This window comes from Pseudopipra pipra, chromosome 1, assembly GCF_036250125.1.
Source record: "Pseudopipra pipra isolate bDixPip1 chromosome 1, bDixPip1.hap1, whole genome shotgun sequence".
NCBI lineage: Eukaryota > Metazoa > Chordata > Aves > Passeriformes > Pipridae > Pseudopipra > Pseudopipra pipra.
The window spans coordinates 48,806,928-48,826,082 of record NC_087549.1 but is presented as its reverse complement, the minus strand read 5'-3'; the positions used below and the strand labels follow the sequence as shown (position 1 = coordinate 48,826,082).

Here is a 19,155-nt window from a genome sequence, read left to right as displayed (position 1 = left end):
TGCACAGCAGCATGATGCCTACCACCTAAACCCACCCCATCTTTCCTGGAGATTCCCTGTTGGGTTAGAGAATATGTAGCATTTTTTAATCCCTGCCTGCCTGCCTGACTGGTTCTTCCTTCCTCATCTGGAAATCCCTTAAACATGGAGGGAGACTTCTACAAAAATGGTTAGAAGCCCCTGAGAAGGATCTTTCTGTGCATGTTCCTGCAAGTTGAACTGCAGATTCTGTTTACACTGTTTACACTGAGCAGAGTGCTGCTAATGGAGAAACGTTATGATAAGACAGATCTTTCAAGTCCTGGTGGTGGTTCTCACTTTGCAGTCCTTTATCATGAAAAATAATACAAGCATGCTCTTAAACACCACTGAAAATAAAAAACATAATGAAGAGTGGCAATTCCAGTTAGTTCATGATGAATAAACACAAAGACATGGTTTTTGATGCCAAGACAGTGGGCTGTGGTTGTGAGGCAATTCTTTTCTAAAGAAATGTTTATCATCACGTTACCTCATCCCAGATGTTACTTAAAGATCGAGGGTTTCACAGTTAAATAAGTCAAATCATTTCATATCATTGTATCTGTATTTGCAGGCTAGAACATTGAGTGTTTGTTTCTGTTTTCCATAACGCTTCTGTTTGTCTTAATCAATATGTTGTTTCTGAGGAGGCAGTCTTGTATATACCATGACTGAATTCTGTTCCAAGTAAAGTTTATTGCAATGTAAACACCTGTTAGGAAGAATTTTGTTTTCCATGAAAGGACAAAGAATGAACTTACCACTTAGAAATTCTGCTTATACAGTTGCAGTGCTTTCCCAGCTACATATTCAATGAATTCAGCACTCTCTGGGTCTAAATTGGGAGGAACTTTAATGGTGAAAGTAGGAGAAGTCAGAATATTCACATCTACCACAGTTTCATTTTTACTGGAGGGATCCCCAGGTACCACCTAGAAGAAATCAGTACTTTAGACACTACAAACTACTGAGTACTTTCAGTTTTGTTTATACCTACTGTGCCCACTGTCTTTAATAAGGGAAAATTAAATAGAGAAATAATTTAGACCTCTCTACTTTCTTTAAATTGCTTTCTTCTGAAAAGACAGTGGGTGTCTGAATTAATGCCAAAGCTTATTGTAGGTGGCAGAAAGAGCTGACATGGCAATGCAAGACCATATTAAAGCACTGTGTGTTAGTATTTATACCATGAACTCCATCTATAAAGAACTTCTCCTAATGAAAACTTGTAAATTGTCCCACTAATTTCAGTACAATTTTTGTGTGGTTGAAGTTATGTGTTCCTTTGTGTTTTTCTAAACCAGACTTAGTTCTGTAGCTTTATTTTCCCCAAACAGATAGCTCAGACTGAGTTGGGAAAGTGTGCCTGTCCCCTTGTACCTATTTTGTGCTTTTTTTTTTTTGTGGTTTGCACCATCATTTTGTATAGTTTTTGTTGTAATAGTAGTACATTGTATTTCTGAGTAGGAAAGGAGAATTCGTCCCTTGCCCAGGAAAATTGATTGAATTTACCTTGGATGTATTCTGGTGTGTGAGATACAATTAATCATGATGTACTTGTTGGAATATTGACAGATGCTGTCAAACATATGCAGCTTCCACTGCAAGAATCTGTCTAACATTTGCCTTCTTTGAACTTTGGAATATATAGGTACAAACATAGACAGCTAGATATTCATTGATCCAATAAAGATGTGTTACTGACTGGTGCAGTGCAATTTATGTGTGAAGGTAATCTGAGGCCAGTCAAAGCTACTAGTGTCAATTTACTCTTATCAGACAGTGATTCAGGTTAGCCTGTCAGCCATGCATCAGGCTGAAAGGATTTAGAAGAAAATAGTTTCTAACCTCAGGAGTTTCAGCTCATCAAAGGATTATCGAGCATACACAAATTCAAGATGAATAGGAATGTTGTGTTGTACAACCAGACATCACACATGTACAAACATCCCAAACCCCCAAGAATGTAAATATGAGCAAAGTGCAGGTCAAAGGCAGCAATAACTCCCTTCAGAAGACAACCCTTACCTTAACTATATTGAAAATGCTTTCTGGTCCGATGGTCATATTGGATAACTCAGACACCCACCCAAATCTTTCTTTCATTTTGGTCAACAAGTAGGAAGTGTCTTCTGTGTGATGCCGAACCACCTGGAGAATCTGCTCATACTGCTCCCCTGAGAGGTTAACCAGCTTAAAGGCTTCATCAAATTTTATGTGCAGCTCAGGAACGTTTGGGCAATCTGTTAGAAAATACAGTATTATGTTTTGTACTTTGTCTCTTCTATCTGAAGTAATGAAACCTGTAAAAAAGTCTAGCAAAGGGGCATGGTGTGAGTTGGTCTTTAAATAATGCTGAAAAAAAGAATAATTCTTGCTTACCTCTTTTGGTAGATTTAGTTTAGGCTCACAATGACTAAAAGGATTTATTATCCCATTTGTTATATTACAACGACTTACCAAGTAATTTAAGGTTTATATTGTATTTAATGGCTATAGATTTTCTCTTATGCTAAATAGATTTGGTAGATTTTGCATACAGCAACATCATAGTCTCCTTACACATTATGGTTTTTTTTAATTGCTCGTATTCCATTGTCAATCTATCCCAGGTATATAAACTGCAAGGCAGGGATTGGGGGAGCAAAGTTCCTCCCTCTGGAAGAGAAGATTGGTTTTGAGACCACATGAGGAACCTGAATATATGTATGTAGGTCTGTTGGACTTGATGAGTCCTAAGGGAATTGAGTGATGTAATAGCCAAACCACTCTCCATGATATTTGAGAAGTCATGGCAGACAGGTGAAGTCTCTAGTGGCTTGCGAAAGGGAAATATTGCACTATTTTAAAAAAGGGTAGTAAGGAGTACCCTGGGGACTGCCACCCTGTCAGCCTCACCTCTGTGCCTGGGAAGATCATAGGAGAGATTCTCCTAGAAGCATTGCTAAGGCACATGGAGAACAGGGAAGTGATTTGGGACAGCCAGCACAACTTCACTAAGTGCAAGTCCTGCATGACCAACCTGGTGGCCTCCTATGATGGAATGACTACATCAGTGGACAAGGAAAGGGTTAGAGATGTCATTTATCTGGACTTCTGTAAAGCCTTTTACGTGGTCCCCCACAATATTCTTCTCCCTAAATTGGAGAAAGATGTATTTGATGGGTGGACTGTTTGGTGGATGAAGAATTGTCTGGTTGGTCAGATCCAGAGGGGAATGGTCAACAGCACAATGTCCAGATAGAGATCAGTGACTAGTGATGTCCCTTGGGGGCCCGTGTTGGGACCAGTACTGTTTAGTGTCTTCATAAATGACATCGACAGTGGGATCAAGTGCACCCTCAGCAAGTTTACGGATGACACCAAGCTGAATGGTGCTGTTGACATGCCTGAAGGACGGAAGCCATCCCGAGGGACCTGGAGGAGCTGGAGTAGTGGGCCCATGGGAGCCTCATGAGGTTCAACACGACCAAGTGCAAGGTGCCGCAACTGGGTTGATGCAAGCCCCAGTATCAACGCAGAGTGGGGAATGAGGGGATTGAGAGCAGCCCTGCCAAGAAGGACTTGGAGGTGCTGGTGGATGAGAGGCTAGACATGAGCCAGCAATGCACGCTTCTTCCCAGAAACCCAACTGTATCCTGGGCTACATCAAAAGAATCATGGTCAGCAGATCACTCTCATGAGACCCCTGGAGTACTGCATGTGGGTTTGGAGTCCTCAGCACAGAAAGATATAGAACTGTTGGAGCGAGTCCAGAGGAGGTAAACAAAGATGATCAGAGGGCTAGAGCACCTCTCTTAAGAGGAGAGACTGAGAGACTTGGGGTTATTCAGCTTAGAGAAGAGAAGATTCCAGGGAGACTTACTGTGGCCTTTGAAGAAAATTTGTGGCCTTCAGTACCTGAATAAGGACAAACTTCTTATCAGGGCCTGAGGACAAGGGGTAATGACTTTAAACTGAAAGAGGGTGTATTTAGACTAGATATAAAGAAGGTGTTTTCTACAATGAGGGTGGTAAAACATGGAAACAAATTGCCTAGAGAGGTGATAGATGTCCCATCCCTGGAAACATTCAAGGTCAGATTGGATGGGGCTCTGAGCAACCTGATCTAGATAAGTATGTTCCTGCTTATTGCAGGGGGCTCAGACTAGATGACCTGTAAAGGTCCCTACCCAACCAAACTATTCTATGATTTTATGTCACAGGTTATTACAAGAAAGCCTGTAATGTATGTTAGTATTCCTGTTGAATGTTAAGACCTAATATTTATCTAATGATAACTAGACATCATCTTCAATGAATTTAGAACTGAAGATTCCTGTGGGTTTTTTTTACTCGAATATGGATATTAAACAAGAACATTTTATTAAACCTATACAAAAATTACTCTAGAAAAATTCAATTTGTTTTCTGTGCAATAATATTGTCAAGGGACACCTTCAGGCTGATAATAAAGTAATTACAGATACAAACTGGTATCTGTAATACACGGGTGTAGATAAAAAAATATTTTTAGTGTTCTCATATTCTTTTCAAAATGTGTCAGTGTATCATTAATATTTGCCACACTGGAGATATTCTGAAGACATTTGAGATTAAGCACGTTTTCTGGCTTTTTAGACCTAAATAATTATAGAAATGCAGATGTGTTATGCTGCAGTGGGAGTTCTAGATGATGCAGTCTGAATTTTTTTCAGGTGCCCATGAAGGGCACATACCAGGGCTCTGCCATCTCCTTACATACTGACATGAAATCCCCTTTTTGTCAGCCCTGTTTGCTAACATCGTTCAACAAAGAATAATTACAAGCTCTTGCTTTCCTTGTGAGGAGCTGAGTGTTATCTGATGTTACACCTGGTTGTCAGCAGGAGAAGCAAGAGTCAGGAATTTGAGCTTCTCCTCACTTTCTGCTCAGCGCTGCTGCACCCAGGCAGGATCGATTGCTGACTGACATCTTGTGTCTTTGCAGGATGGTCAGCTCTAGCAAAATATATCGGTGTTTTGTTATAGACTGTGGAACTTCTCTTTGGACCACCAGCGGTATGTTAACAACTGAGTTATAGTGACACTCTGTGGAGACAGTGGGGAAAGCTAATAGAAATCATCTGGACTGAGGAATGGTGATTGTACCTGTAGTTACAGTAAAAACTCAGTGATTGAATATTAATTCCAAAAATATGAAGACAGTACAGTAGAAAGTGACAGCCTCAAAATCTACAAACCAGGAATCAATGCATTACAGAAGGAAAACAAGAAAAATAGCTCTTTACCATGCAAAAGATTGTCTTGACATTTCTGACATCTCTCATGAAACTGTGGGCATCCAGAGGAGTTCTCCCGAAGCTCCCTGCACTGAGGTCTCTGGTGCCCTGGCACAATTTTTGAGAACATGCCACTTCTGTCAGGATCTGCAATGAAGTCGTAGTATTTTTAGACTGCCATTAAACTTAGAGTTTTGATAAATACACATTCATTACCTAGTCTGAGTTCTTTCAAAGAATTCATGCCACTGTAGTATATTCCTTGACAAAGACATTGTAGTGTATTCCCAACTAATAACCAAAAATTACTAATATTATTACACATTATTTGTTTCTACAACATCTGCGTTCTGGTAAGATCTTTTTGACCCTTAGAAGTCAAGATGTTTCATAATCACATACAGCTAGATGAGAGCACAGTACCAAAACTTATTTCTGAGGTGACATGGCTCCTGATACAGAAAAAAAATTTTGAAACTTTGTTGAAGAATCACTTAACTTTATGTTTCCTGATGATCATATAACGGTTATGTCACCTGCCACTCAGGGTTATGGCATGTGCTCACTGCGATCTCCTTCTAGACAGGCACCAGCACGTATTTAAATGATGCTTGCTCTACTTTTTCACAAGTAAAATATAAAGCTTATTTGTACTCTAAAACTTGGCCATGTTTCTTTCCCTTCACTGAGAGTTATCACCAGTGGTATGCCCAGAATTTTCTGGTCACTGAAAAACCTGATGGCAGGTCTTTATTTGACTGGTATTTGATTGGCACATTACATTGCTGCAGTAGACTGGAACTTGCAGCTGTCAAGCTGAACTTAACATCATTTGGCAAGGGCAGGGATATGTCTTGACATCTCATGGTATTACTCTATTTTTTTAGAATTGGTGACCTGTCAGTAAGAGATGATACAAATCATATCCTGACAAATGCTGAGATTAAATGTGTCAGTCAGCCTTATGAAAACCTGCATCTGTCCTGAATGCAGGGGCTCCTGAGGAACTCCTGCAAATAGTTTGAGAAGTGCCATGAAAATCAGGCTGTGTAGGATCCACAAGTCTCCCTGCAATATTTCTCTGAGATTTCTAGGTGACTTGTTCATTTAACTGATAAAAGTTATCTTTACCCCATGTCTCTTTAACCAAGAAAACCTCCAGAGCTTTCTTACAGTATCTCACACTAAAATAATGGAAGCTGAATCATTAACCATAGTTTAGCAATCCCAAAATGTTTGATGTCATTGACAGTGCAGTTGGTTTTCATTTTCTAACACTTGCCTTTGGTTTGTTCTGGCAAATCTCTTCTATAGTCTCTGTATTCATCAAATACATCGGTAATCACCTCACTGACACCTTCAAACACGGTCCTACTGAAATCAAAAACTATCTGTAAAAAGCCAGGCATAGCCCAGCCTTTTTGTGAGCTGTCATTTCTGGTGGTGTCCTCAGGTAAAGCTGCCATGCTGGGGGACTCATTCAAGTCCAGATCAGACATGAAATACGTCTGAAAAGACTGGTCAAATTCTTTTTGCATGTGCTTGAAAAAAATGAAACTTCTGTCAAATATTGAGCCCACATCTGATAATAGTTGGCTAAATAAATCTTCCATTTTTACTAGCTGGGTATCTTCTTTCTCAGACTTTTCATTAAACTGGATGTCTTTTCCTTGATCCTCATGAAAAGTGAAAATGAGGGGAGGTATTTTCCTCAAAAAATCTTCAACCTGTGTATGAGAAGGAGACAGGTGAGCTGCCTGACAAGTTACCAGTTTGTCATCTCTCAGGCTCTAATTTTTCTTTTTCAAACACTTGTAGAAACAATTACCTCTTAATAACTGCAAACACAGCATATTCTCTGAAGTAATTTAAGACACTAGACCCTAAAGAGGGGAAGTATATTCAATCTAAATCATTAGCATTAATTTTACTCCAAATCAGATCTGGAGTAAAAAGGTTACCAGTTGCCCTTTAATCTGTGGAGGCTCAAAGTATCGGCATTCGGATTTCTTCCAACAAACAATTTGGACTTTATCTTGGAAAGATGCGAGATGCATTTCTGTGTACTTATGTGCAGTGTAGGGAACAGAAGGTAATTGTTCTTGCCATGATTTGTAAAAAGCCTGCCCACTCTCGCCAATGGGCAAGTCCTTACGTCCTTCTGCAAACTGAAACCCAGCAAAATCAAGAGAGCAGTGACTCTCAGTCCATGGTTTGATGATGGAAGAGTCCGAGTGTCAACTCTGCTATACAGGGTTCCCAGTTCCTCAGTCACTGGTCTCAGCCACTGGTTCCCCGCTCTGCTTTAAGGCAGTATTTTCCCTGAGCCAATGGAGTGTTTTTTGGAGCCACATTCCACGGCATTAGGAAACAGGTAAGCATCAAGGAGCACCCTGCTAAACGCATACACATAGATATAGACAAATATTCTTATAGATAGATATAGTCAGATATACACATACATTTTAAAAAAAATAAATCACATCATCATCTCGATCTGACCGCTAGTGCAGCTCAGAGGGAAGGTGAGCTGTGAAACGGCACTGCAGGACCAGCCTAAGCCAGTGTTGCCCCCTCTGCCTGTGTGTCCTCACCCACAGCTATCCTCTTTGTCCTTTTTTTGTTTTAATTATTTAGGTCATATCACATTTTTCTTACTTTGAATGCTTCAAATAAGGCATATAGCTCACTGAGGAAGTTACCAAGAGGGTCAAAGACAGTGACAAAGTGGTATATAACTTTTACTGCAATATTTCAGCATCCACGACCTCTTGAAAGTCCAAGAGATACATTTGAGGTATCTGTGAGAGGTATCTAAAAGGCTAAAAGTATCACCAATAGTCTTAAATTTAATATCTCCCACATTTTAACCTGAATTATTTTAAGAATATACACAAATGTTATACACTTCTGCTCCAAAGCTTGTCTGAAACACAGTATGTTTAATGTTTAAGTTATTATATTTTTCAACACACGGGGTGTGAAAGCTAGGTAATCTGGCTAACATTTCAGTAGCAGTAATTGCAGTATTGTTTGTTAAGCTACACTTAAAGCATGTGCCCAAACAAAAAGAAAAAAAGTGATTACAATTTTATTAAGTCTTGTAGTAATAATAATTTACCAGCCAGGAAAGCATATTTTATTTCTGGTAGAAGTAGGGGAATCTCCTTTAATGACAGGTTCCTTTATTAAAAAAAATAGTTAAGCATTTTAAAGCTTTTTTGTTACTTCAAGAGTTGATTTAAAATAAGTATAGGAAAGAATGATGTTGTATAAGTAGGAGATTTTTTTTTCCCAATGGAATTTTGCTAACTATATCTACACTTTTATCTTGGTCGATTTTCAGATGGACCATAAAGAATCTATGTGGTGGTTTTTACAAATAGTTATTGACTATCCTAATGCAAGTCCTACTGTGAGAGGAAACATTGCATATCTGTAATGAGTCGGTTGGAGTCAGGGGAATAACCAGTGTCCATGGAATCTCGCCGGGGTGCAACTGAACTAATTCTGGCTCAACGTCCAATGAATATAATCACATATAATCCCTGTCATATAACTTCGCATTTCGATACCCTCCAAATCAAATTAATATTAGTAACCTGATCAAATTAATATTAGTAACCTGATACAACTACAGATTAAGGTATTGAGAAAATAAAATGTGCTGTATCTAAAACTCTTAGGTGAATTCAAAAGTATTCTCTGGATACAAAGTTTCTTCCTACCTTTCTTTTAAAGGTTGACACACCACGCTTGCAAGTTGTGTAATATCTCATGCAGGTACTTTCTAAACAAGATTCACATTCATCCCATAAGTTTTTCAAGGCTACTTGACATTGTCTTTCTTCTTCTTCCAATCTTGCCTTTACTTCATCCATAAGTCGCAAGGCTTGCTAAGTAAGAGAAAGATTCAATTGAGGGTAATTTTCAAATTAGTGTTACAAGTACTTATCCCAGTGTTGATCACTCATTTTGACTATTTTGGCGTCCTTTTTTTTGCTAATGCCTAACCATTAGGGTAAGTTGTCTTCTCAGCTGCAGTCACATATGGAGGGAATTGAAAATTGAAAACCTTTTTCTTATAGGATTTTTCCAATGTTATTCTCTCAGGAGGCACAGCCTACAGAAACAAATGGATCTCTACAGTCTACCAGGAGCTTTAATGTAATGAAAAAAGCCACACATCTTTCTGTGCAAGAAGAATTCAACCTCCCACGTGGTCGTGTGCTCAACTTGTATAATTTTTTTCATGTCATCTGAACAGTATTCATCTGTTCCACTAACAGTGCCTTTCTCTATTCTTTAAGGGATTAATATTCCATGAGGCTGGGTCTTTGCCATACATAAAGTCTTTCTCTAATGCAGAAATATATGAAAGTATAGCATTTCTGCTGTTTGGGAGTATACTAATCAAAAGACTGTAACGAGGGATTTTCTTCCTGCTCTTGTGTGAGGCACTCCTTCCATAATGAAGGGAAACAAGATGCATTTTACAATGCTGCTTCTATTTATTGGATCCTTCTTCATCAGGTGGAGAACAAAGCTGAGCAGATCAGAAACAGCATTTTTGGAATAGACTTGGCAATGGAAAGACAGAAAATTTCTTCCTATTGAAGTAGATTGCACATCATTAATTTCTGTCTGCAATTGCAACATATTTTAATAGTTTAGGTTTCCAAACAGTGTTCCAAGTTGTTCCTAAGTATGAAAGAAACCTTTAATTGGTTGGGCTTATTCATTTTGGCAGCATTTCAGTAGGGAAGAGGCTCACAGAAAAGAAAACTTCTATCAGAACGTGCTTGATGGAGACAGCAACTGCGATCTTCGTAATCTATGTTTAGTTATTTTCTGATCTTTCTAATGCATTTATTCAGTGTTTTATGAACTCTCACTGTCAATGTAAGCTCTGTATAAATGAAGTCATCAAGTAAGAGCTAACAAGAGTGTTGATTGTGAGAGTGCAGTGGTGTTCCTAAAGATGCTAGAAAGCTGTCAGGTACTTTTTGGCTTGCTAATACAAATAGTTTAAACTATCAGGTGTCAGGCCAAGAGGGAATTTTCCTTCAACTTCATTGAAACCAAAAGCTAGGATCTTTGTATTTTTTTTACTATGCAGTAATCTCTGTTTATTCAGATCATCTGAGCACACGGCTCTGAGCCTAGGCATTGCACTACAACATTGGAAATTTCCCTGATTCACTGTACTTTTTCCAGAACATTTTATCATTTGTGGCTTTGATTTTTTCCTCGAGGTCTGAAGTTTGCCAAGCAAGCTGGGAAACATCTTGTGACCTCAGGTATTCAGAGACATGATAGGCAGAGCTGCTGGACCTTCCACACAAAACACTCTCACACAGTTGCCTGCAGTTGCCTTGGGGTGAGTTCAGTGAAGTGGTGCATTTTTAGAAACGAGCAGTGAGTGCTATTTTCTTCTGATAGTAAGACTAAGGGGCAGAAGCAGATTTTCTATCAACCCTATGATCACATAAGAGACGCATGCTGCTTAAAGTGTACATACAATGTGATTTACATTCTCTCCAGAAAAGGGGAGAGAAAAAGGGATCTCATCTGTGTTGCTTATTGGCCTGAGCACAATGGCATGCTGTACTACTTCCAGGAGTGAGGCTAAATCTTTGTACAATCTGCCTCACCTTTGATTAACAATAGCTGCAAGCTAACAAAAACACAAACAAAAAAAGCCCCAGATGCACCTATATTACCTGTTTTTCTTCACTGCTCTTCTTCAAGGTTTTCATCAGATCTATGTGCTTATCTTCATTTCTTTCCATCATAATTTTCATCTGCTTAATACCAATCAAAGCTTTCTTTACCTCTTCATCTACATACTTCTCTCCAACTTCAGATAATTCTAAAAAAAGCCAAATTATACACTGACTTAATCAGATTTTAACACTATTGCAAATTGTCATGCACTGCTGACGAAGGAGAATGAAACAGCTCTATGTTTCCCTACAGTGGCAGAGCCAAATCTTGAGATAGTGAATGCTGAATAACACCGAGCCAAGACATTTTCCATCAGATAAGAATGTGGCCCAGAGCCTTCGCAAGGATCAGCTGCATGTAACTCAAGCTGTATATTTGACTGTGCCACTGCTGATTACTGAATCCCAGAACAGTTGAGGCTGGGAGGCAGCTTTGGAGGTCATTGAGTCCAGCCCCCCTGCTTAAAGCAGCATCAACTAGAGCATGTTGCTCTAGTTGCTCCAAAACCTCATCCTGGATTTTGGATATCTCCAAGGATTACCCACCAGTTTTCTAATGACATAATCTATATATTTATCTTTGATCTGATAGCAGCCTGTGATAGCTTCCCTTTACATCTTGAAAATGTAGGTTACAGGTGCCTTCAACGTGTTTTCTAGACTTCTGGTGAAGTAATGATCATTTTTGGTGAAAGCTTGAGCTGGCCCACATGTTGCACCTTGAAGCTATGCATGATTGCCTATCCTTTATCTGTATTTGTTCCCTTTGTGGAAATACCCTGAATATCACTGGAGCTATATAAAACAAGTAAAAATCCCATCACCCTGAGAATGCCAAAAGCACGTCAGTAATTTCTTCCTTTATATCTTTCTTCCTCACACCTAACTTTTTTTGTTTGTTTGTTACAGAAATATAAATAATATAGACTGAAACAAAAAAATATTTAGTGGCTGATCCTCTTGGAGTTTCTATCAACAAAATAAAGCCATGCTTAGAGATGTGTATATGCAGAATAACTGCTATTTTCTAAATTAAGTAGTTTTATTTAAATTATTTGTAAAAGCCACCTTTCAGCAAAGTGTATAATTGTGAACATTTTCAAGGATTATTTAAACAAACAAAATAGTTCAAAATCTGTTGAATTTTGAGTTCAGTTTGTATTATAATGATCTATGAGGGACCAAATAACCTATAAATGTCCTGTAAATACTTTTTTTTTTTTTTTGCAAGGGGCTGCTTATCTGTTAAACCCTTTACTTTCTCATCCTGCTTGTTCTTATGTCCCCATTGTGCGTGTGGGGGGTGCACACAGTCAGCCTTATTATGGTTTCTAAGCTCCATGCATGAAAGTGGAACGTCTTGGTGCCAGTGAGTGTGGAAGTCAAAATGCACTAGCCAACTGGGGCCCAGGGCCCTCCAGCACACCCCAGAAAGAAAAGCATACGTACGCTTCAGGTTTTCCCGGAGATTCATTTCCTCCTGCTTTGTTGGTGCACACTGATGACCATTCAGCCATAGCATATATATTATAAATATCCAAGAGGACTTCATGTTCTTTCTATTAAAAAAGCAGGTCAGTGCAGTTAAATGTAAACATCGTTATGATGTTCAAATGCCTACGTGCAATGTTTGCTAAGTGTTATACAAGTTTCCATTTATTTTGTCTTTAACTATGGTTTCTAAAATTTATAGCATGCATCTAAATGCTACTCTTAGTGAAAACACATGAGTAAGAAGCTTGACCTCATTTGTAATTATCTATTTAGATTAATTAGATGAATTCCACTGGGTTTGCACAGTGGTTAACAGAATCAGGACATACATATATAAACCCAAAAGCTTATGCAGCTCAGTCTGTCCCTTTTCTAACTTGTAAAAAACACTAGTTACTTATTTCACACTGTGTCCTTAGTTTATAGCATAAATACGTCCATGCTAAACAGTATTGTCAATTTTAAAAACGGAAATTTCTGGAATGTTATTTCCTTCCTTGTGTCCAAACATGCGATTCCTTTCATTGTCCTTCAAAACAAGACTTATTATTTGAGATGTAATAATAGGTGTACCAAGAAATTGGCAATTAGATCAGTTTTGTAAACAAACAGATCAGCAGCTGAAAGAAATTCTAACAAAATAAGGGAAAGAAATGTCATTTGCTTTATTTCCCTCCTAAAAGCAGAGGAGAAAGGTTTATTTTTTAGAAATCATGCAACTGCACTTCATAGTTCTCATTTGATTAAATGAACACAGTATTTAAGTGCCTTCTTGTTAGCCAATATAGCCTTACTGGAGTTGCAATTATCAGCCACAAGTGCATATGTAAATTAAAAGCCTGGATTTGTTTATAGCCTGGATTTACTTCTATAGTTACTTGAATATTGTACCTTTACATTTATAGCAAAAGACCAAGTAACTTTGCAAAGAAATACAAAAACCCTTTACCAAAGAAAAGTAAAAAACCCAGTATATTTACCATTAATACTGAAACACCTCTTCTGCAAAATTGCTCCCTGCGTCAGGAAGGGGCTGGGCTGTGCTCTGATCTAATTTCTGGGAGTGTCAGGGATTTTGCCATGTTCTACTTATCTGATGAGAGGTACTTAATCCTATTAACGGGACGTTTTGTCGTTAGGCTGGAGGATTTTGCGTGTGTGGGACTTCATGCTCATCTCCGTGGGCAAAACCACCAGGGGGAGTGTTGGGCAGAATTGCCTAATTTAATGTAATTTGGAACCGCTATTTTTCTGTAGTCAGTGGCCTTTTGTCTTACTAGCTCTGCCATCGTCTTACATTTTACCTTAGGAGACACCTGCAGCTTATGATATTAGTGAAATTGATACCATTAGTTTGGTTAAAAATAGCTTCCAACGTTTAATCTCTTCCGCATAGTTTTAGTTTGCTATAAAAACCACTGAATTATGTAAGAGCCTTCTTTGTATATCTTCTGAAGGTACAGGAGTTGAAAAAAAAAATCAAGAATCCAGATGCAGTCTGGCATATGAGTAGATTCTGAAATGAGATAAGAAATTTTTGGCATTTTGTACATCATTATACTTGCCAAAGTTTTGGGGGTTTGGCCTGTTAATGTTATTTTCTTCAGCTATTCCATGTCTGCGAAATATGTCTGAGATCTGTACAGAATACATCTGACCTGTACAAAGTTTTGTATACTTTGAAATGAGATATTTAAATACTAGTAGATTCTTGATATAAAATATGGGCAAATATTGTTAGCAAGTCATATCTCACATTGTGATATTCATCAATATTACTCCCTTGTAGTCAAAGAGGAGATGGGGAAAGTGGATGTATGTAACAGCAGTTTGAAAGCATCACATTCTTTTTTGTTTACCTCATAATTCATGAAAGGCAATTGATGATTGGTGGTTAAGATCAAGCATGATTAATGTTGCTTAGACAGGAGAGTTGAGGAGTTTATTTTTAAACATGCTATCAGGAAGAGTGAGGAACCTGTTAGCTCTAAGGGGAACTGCAAGTTCCCAATTTGCATTAAAAATTAAGATAGCTCCATTCTTATTTTCTGAAAATGATGAATGGAAGGGAATATGTGTTTTGTTGTAATCTATATGAATTGCTGTCTCATTGAAATGCTGCTAACTCCTTGACCAAGACTCATCACTACCCAAAACCTTTCAAGTTCTGTTTTATGGAAATACCATGCAGACACCCTTGCAGACTTTACAATCTCCTGGCCAGACTGTTAAGCATTGCTGGGTCTTGGGCTGAAGTGGAAGGGGCAGTTTCTCTCTCTCTCTGAGCCTCATGCTTGGCTCAGGAGACAGTGAAAACAGAAAACACGTTTGCACAAAGGAAGACCATCTATTACAAACATTTGTGAAATGTGTGTTATTAGCCTACACGTTTAATGAATCCTAACAAAGATTTTAATCTTTCACTGCAAGGGTTTGTCCACTCATTTTTGACATTTATCTTTTTATTCATTTATTCATTATTATCATTTTAGTCATTTACTAGCAAAAGTTACTGCTGGACTTTCCCAACCTGACCTTATATAGAGAAAGCTTTACTCAATCCAGAGCAAAAAGGGCAGTTTCAACACATCACTCATAGTTCACAGGAATCTGTGAGAAAGCAGGCGGCTTCAGCCCTGCAGGCTGAGAGAGCAGCACTCCTGTCCCAGCGGGGAGAGGCTGGAGGATGCCTCTGACACAGATCCCACTGCTTATTTTCAGAGTTGTCCACCTTCTCAAGGTCTCTGGGGGGGTCTCTGTTCAAGCACATGCTTGCACCTTGCAAAGCGAGTCCTTAAGCTAATGCTGAGACATGGAGTCCTGGTGTGTGTTGGGCTCCTTTTCTCAATTCACTTGATTTTGAACATTGCAAAGTGTCTTGCATCGTCGTGGTTGTTACTCCTCACACTTACTATAACCATTATGTAACCACATGAAAATAGGCATTACTGTGTGTATCTATTTCTTTTTCCAAAACCATAAAATCCTAGTTCTTTGCTCTCACGTTTGTTTCATAAATGTCTAATGACTGAAAGAGGAGGTCAAAGGAACCTGAGGACAAAACTGATTGAGCCAATATGTCTGTTAGAGTTAATCTTGAGCTTAACTTAATCTTTGAAGTGCACTTAAGAACCAAACACTCTGTTCCTGAAAGGCAGTTGTTAGTTATGCTTACTCTGAAAATCTTTTCCTCTTTCATTTCCATTTTGAATTGGATTAAACAAAAATCTCATGAATAATATCTTCAGGTTTCATATCAAATATCCACTCTCTTTTCTTTTAACATTTCAAATCTGATTTGCAGTGACCTATTGTGGAGATCTCCATTTTACATCTCAGCTTCCATGTTCAACAGTTTCCTCCTAATATTTTATTTTCCTCTGAATTTGAGTGCTTCAATGAGCTATAGTATGTCATGTCATGACATTGTGCTGACGTTCAATTTTTCACACTGTAATACAAGCAGATGATTCCGTGCCCACTGATGCTGTTGAAATTAATAAGGCACTCCTCTAATATTGAATCGTGCTGGAGACAGTCTGAAGAAGGTGTTCTGAGCAAATCATAGAAAGTGTCTTATGTCCCACCCCAACTGTTATTTCACTACTACTGTATTTTAATTGAAATTAATATGTATATATTGAAAAAAAATGGGGAAATAGCTTGGAAAAGCATTTCAGTTAAAAAAAGCTTTTTGCAAGATACTGATAAATTGAAAAGTAAATAACTGTAACAAGATATATAGACGTTGAGCTTGAACCTAGCTGAACTTGAGCAATGAGAGTTGTTGCTGCTTTGTGGATTTTCCTTAGGTCCTGTTGGATGACCTCCACGAATGTGTAACATTTTTTCACCATGTACTGTGACTTCTCCCTCTTTGTTGATCCATTCCACCTGGCAGGATTAAGCATCAAGAAATATGCTGAAATGGAATTTCCTGTGTTATACATTGGCTGTAGGATTTTGTTCCAGTTATATATTTACACAATTATTTGCTGTTTAGAAGAGTTGTTTCCTACTATGCTACACATTTCCTACACATTTCTTTCTGAGCTAGGCGAGTCATGTGGTGATCAGGCTGAAAATACCTGTACATATTTATGGACTCTATGAGTCATGTAAAGTACTACATATTGACATTAAATCTCTTGATAGTTGTATTAAATAGTCCCCAGTTCTACAAAATCATAATTAGCTTTATTTGGAAGTGCACTATTAGTTCCACTGCTTTCAATTGAAATTAAATCCTAGTGGGGGTTTATGGTGTAATTACATGGCTAATCTAAAGCATGCACAAAGCTTTGCTAGCACTTAGTATGGGGTTTAAGGCTATAGAATTGAACTTTTGTTTGTAAAGGTTTTTTGTTTTGGTTGAGTTCGGTTTTAATCCTTTGCAGTAGTTCAGGAGGCCCTGAGTGGTTTCTACTTTCTCCTGTATTTCAAACGGTCTGCCTTTGAGCTCTACCTGACTAGATGAAGTTAGGAACCAAGGCTCCCTCCTTAGCCTGGAGGGAGAGATGCTCTCAGTTGTGGCCTCAGATGAAGGAGCTGAGGCTACATTAAGTTGAATAGCTACAGTTGGTCTAAGTTACACATCTTGCAAAAATACCAGCTCAGACCCCCAGAGTAGCACAGCTGCGTTAGCATGACGGGATCCCAAAGTTCATGAGCCCTGAAGCTCAGAGTCAGGCTGACACAATTACTCTGTCTGGAGGAGGGTCAGACAATGCCAGGTCAGGACTCTGCACTGTGCTTAGCACAGACATGAAGCCAGCAGAAGGCAGAAATCAGCCCTTTTAACTTTAGAGCATCACACTAAGATTTAATGTGGCTTTAGTTGGAACTATTAAGCTACAGCTTTTGGAGTCAGTGAGACCATCTTCACAAGGCTTAGCAGGCTTTAAAATGTATGAGCCTTTTCTGATTTCTTTTTGCTTGTCTATCCATGGACACTAAGCATAAATATTGGGTGTGGGAAATAATCTTTCACTTCACTGCTGAAATTTTTTTTTCCCAAGCCTTCCAGGGCTTTGATATGAAGTTCTAAATACTGGTCCCAGCAGTAATGTGACAACTGTTATTCACAGGGCTATGCAAATTTTTTTTGTACCTTATCCAGAGGCAAAGCAGAAGGGACCTATTGTGACTCTGAACACTCTTATGTGGGGAAACAAAATTATAACATAAAGAAATTTAATTGGTTTTAAGGAACAGAGAATTAAAACCTTAGAGTTGAATTAAAGACAATACAAAGCTGAAACCTAAAATTACACAGTTGTCTTCAGAATTCGTGCTTAGGATATCAGCTAACTATTGAACTTGGAGTAGCACTATTACTGATGTTGTGTTATGTTATCAGCAGGAGATATCAAAGTCAATGCAAGGATAACAAAATGAGTTAGAAACAATTTATTATAAAGCTATGAAGCAAACCTGCATGGTACAGTTACACAAACATATTTCAGGAAGCATTTAATATTAAAATGCTGAAGTTTGGAACCAGATGTTTTAGAAGGATTTAGTTTCAAGCTTCCCTAGGAACATTAAAACAAAAAATTTTTATTGCATGCAGACATGTAATATATCAGCTTTCAGCCTGCAACTGAAAGGAACAGGGTTTCTTGTGTGTGTTCATCTGGTTTTCTTAAGCATATCTTCATCATTCAGCTCTGTATCACCTAGTTAAAAGAGTGGCTGATTACTGGAAACAACTCTGGAGTTTAATGAAATTGAGATGTCTGAATTATTAGTTTGTGAGGTTCTGAACCACTCTTGAAGATGCTGCTAACTGCCCTAATCTGCTGCTTTCATGAAAAGGAATTGATGGCATTCAGGATAGAGCCTTTATAATATTCGATGAAGAAACTGGAAATTGCTTTGTTGGGGAATAATCCTCTCCTTGGTAACTTGACCTCTTGTTTCTGCTGTGTTTAAAGTGGAACCTGCTCCAGTGCCTATGGGACAGCAAGCCCAAAGAAGTAGGTTTGAACATAAAGCTTCCTCAATGTAGCTGATAATCAGACACACGTTGTCCCCTTGCTTGTAGTAACACAGAAGTGGAGAAAGTAAAGCTGAAATGCTGCCTGAAGCTGACTTTTTCTCCATTCCAAATATTAAGGACAATTTCTAAGAAGACCCATGTTGCAATTAGAATTAATGACTTCATGCTTCTTAAGGGTTCTTGCTTAATTGCCATTGCACATGTTTTTACAGCTGTCCTTTTATATAACTGGTACCCTGTCCCATGCATCTGCCTCATACTCCAAGCTTTTAAAGCACTGTGAAAAAACAACATTAGTTACAGAGATCTGAAACCTGGGAGGAGAATAAAAAAAAGAAAAATTGAGTTCAGAGCAAATGAGACAAAAAAGGCAGAAAGGAAAATGAAGGTGAGATGGGAAAGACCATAAAGTACAAAATGTCAGATAAGGCTCTTACAAGAACAGTGTTTACAATTGGAAATATTTTAATCTGAATTCATATCCATATCCTCTACCAACAGCTAATTAATTATTGCAAACAACAATAATGTAGGAAGCCCACGAAGATGCACACGTGGTGGAACCAGACAACTATACAACCCTTGAAATCCTTTCTTCTTTCTCTCATTTCCTTCTGCCCTGGTATGAAGCCATTCTGGGAAAGACTAGGGG

General features: G+C 38.4%; 1 protein-coding gene across 1 annotated transcript; it reads right to left on the bottom strand.

The window, feature by feature from the left end:
- Positions 1-785: 785 nt before the first annotated feature.
- CLUL1 (clusterin like 1) lies at positions 786-13,582 on the bottom strand. The gene is made up of 8 exons (XM_064655709.1): positions 13,483-13,582; positions 12,458-12,567; positions 11,006-11,154; positions 9,011-9,178; positions 6,559-7,009; positions 5,292-5,429; positions 2,050-2,264; positions 786-953 (listed from the first exon to the last, which is right to left on the bottom strand). Exons 2-8 carry the CDS (start codon positions 12,558-12,560, stop codon positions 786-788), a joined length of 1,392 nt encoding a protein of 463 aa, XP_064511779.1. The 5' UTR covers positions 12,561-12,567; positions 13,483-13,582.
- Between the last annotated feature and the right edge of the window lie 5,573 nt (positions 13,583-19,155).

Bases quoted from the DNA above. Each gene is read 5' to 3' on its own strand.
- CLUL1 (XM_064655709.1), bottom strand. From the start codon at position 12,560: ATGAAGTCCTCTTGGATATTTATAATATATATGCTATGGCTGAATGGT. The intron at 5,430-6,558 runs GTTAGAAAATGA...ACTTCATTGCAG, and splicing joins AGAACAAACCAAAGGCAAGT to ATCCTGACAGAAGTGGCATG. The intron at 954-2,049 runs GTAAGGGTTGTC...GATTTCTTCTAG, and splicing joins GCATTTTCAATATAGTTAAG to GTGGTACCTGGGGATCCCTC.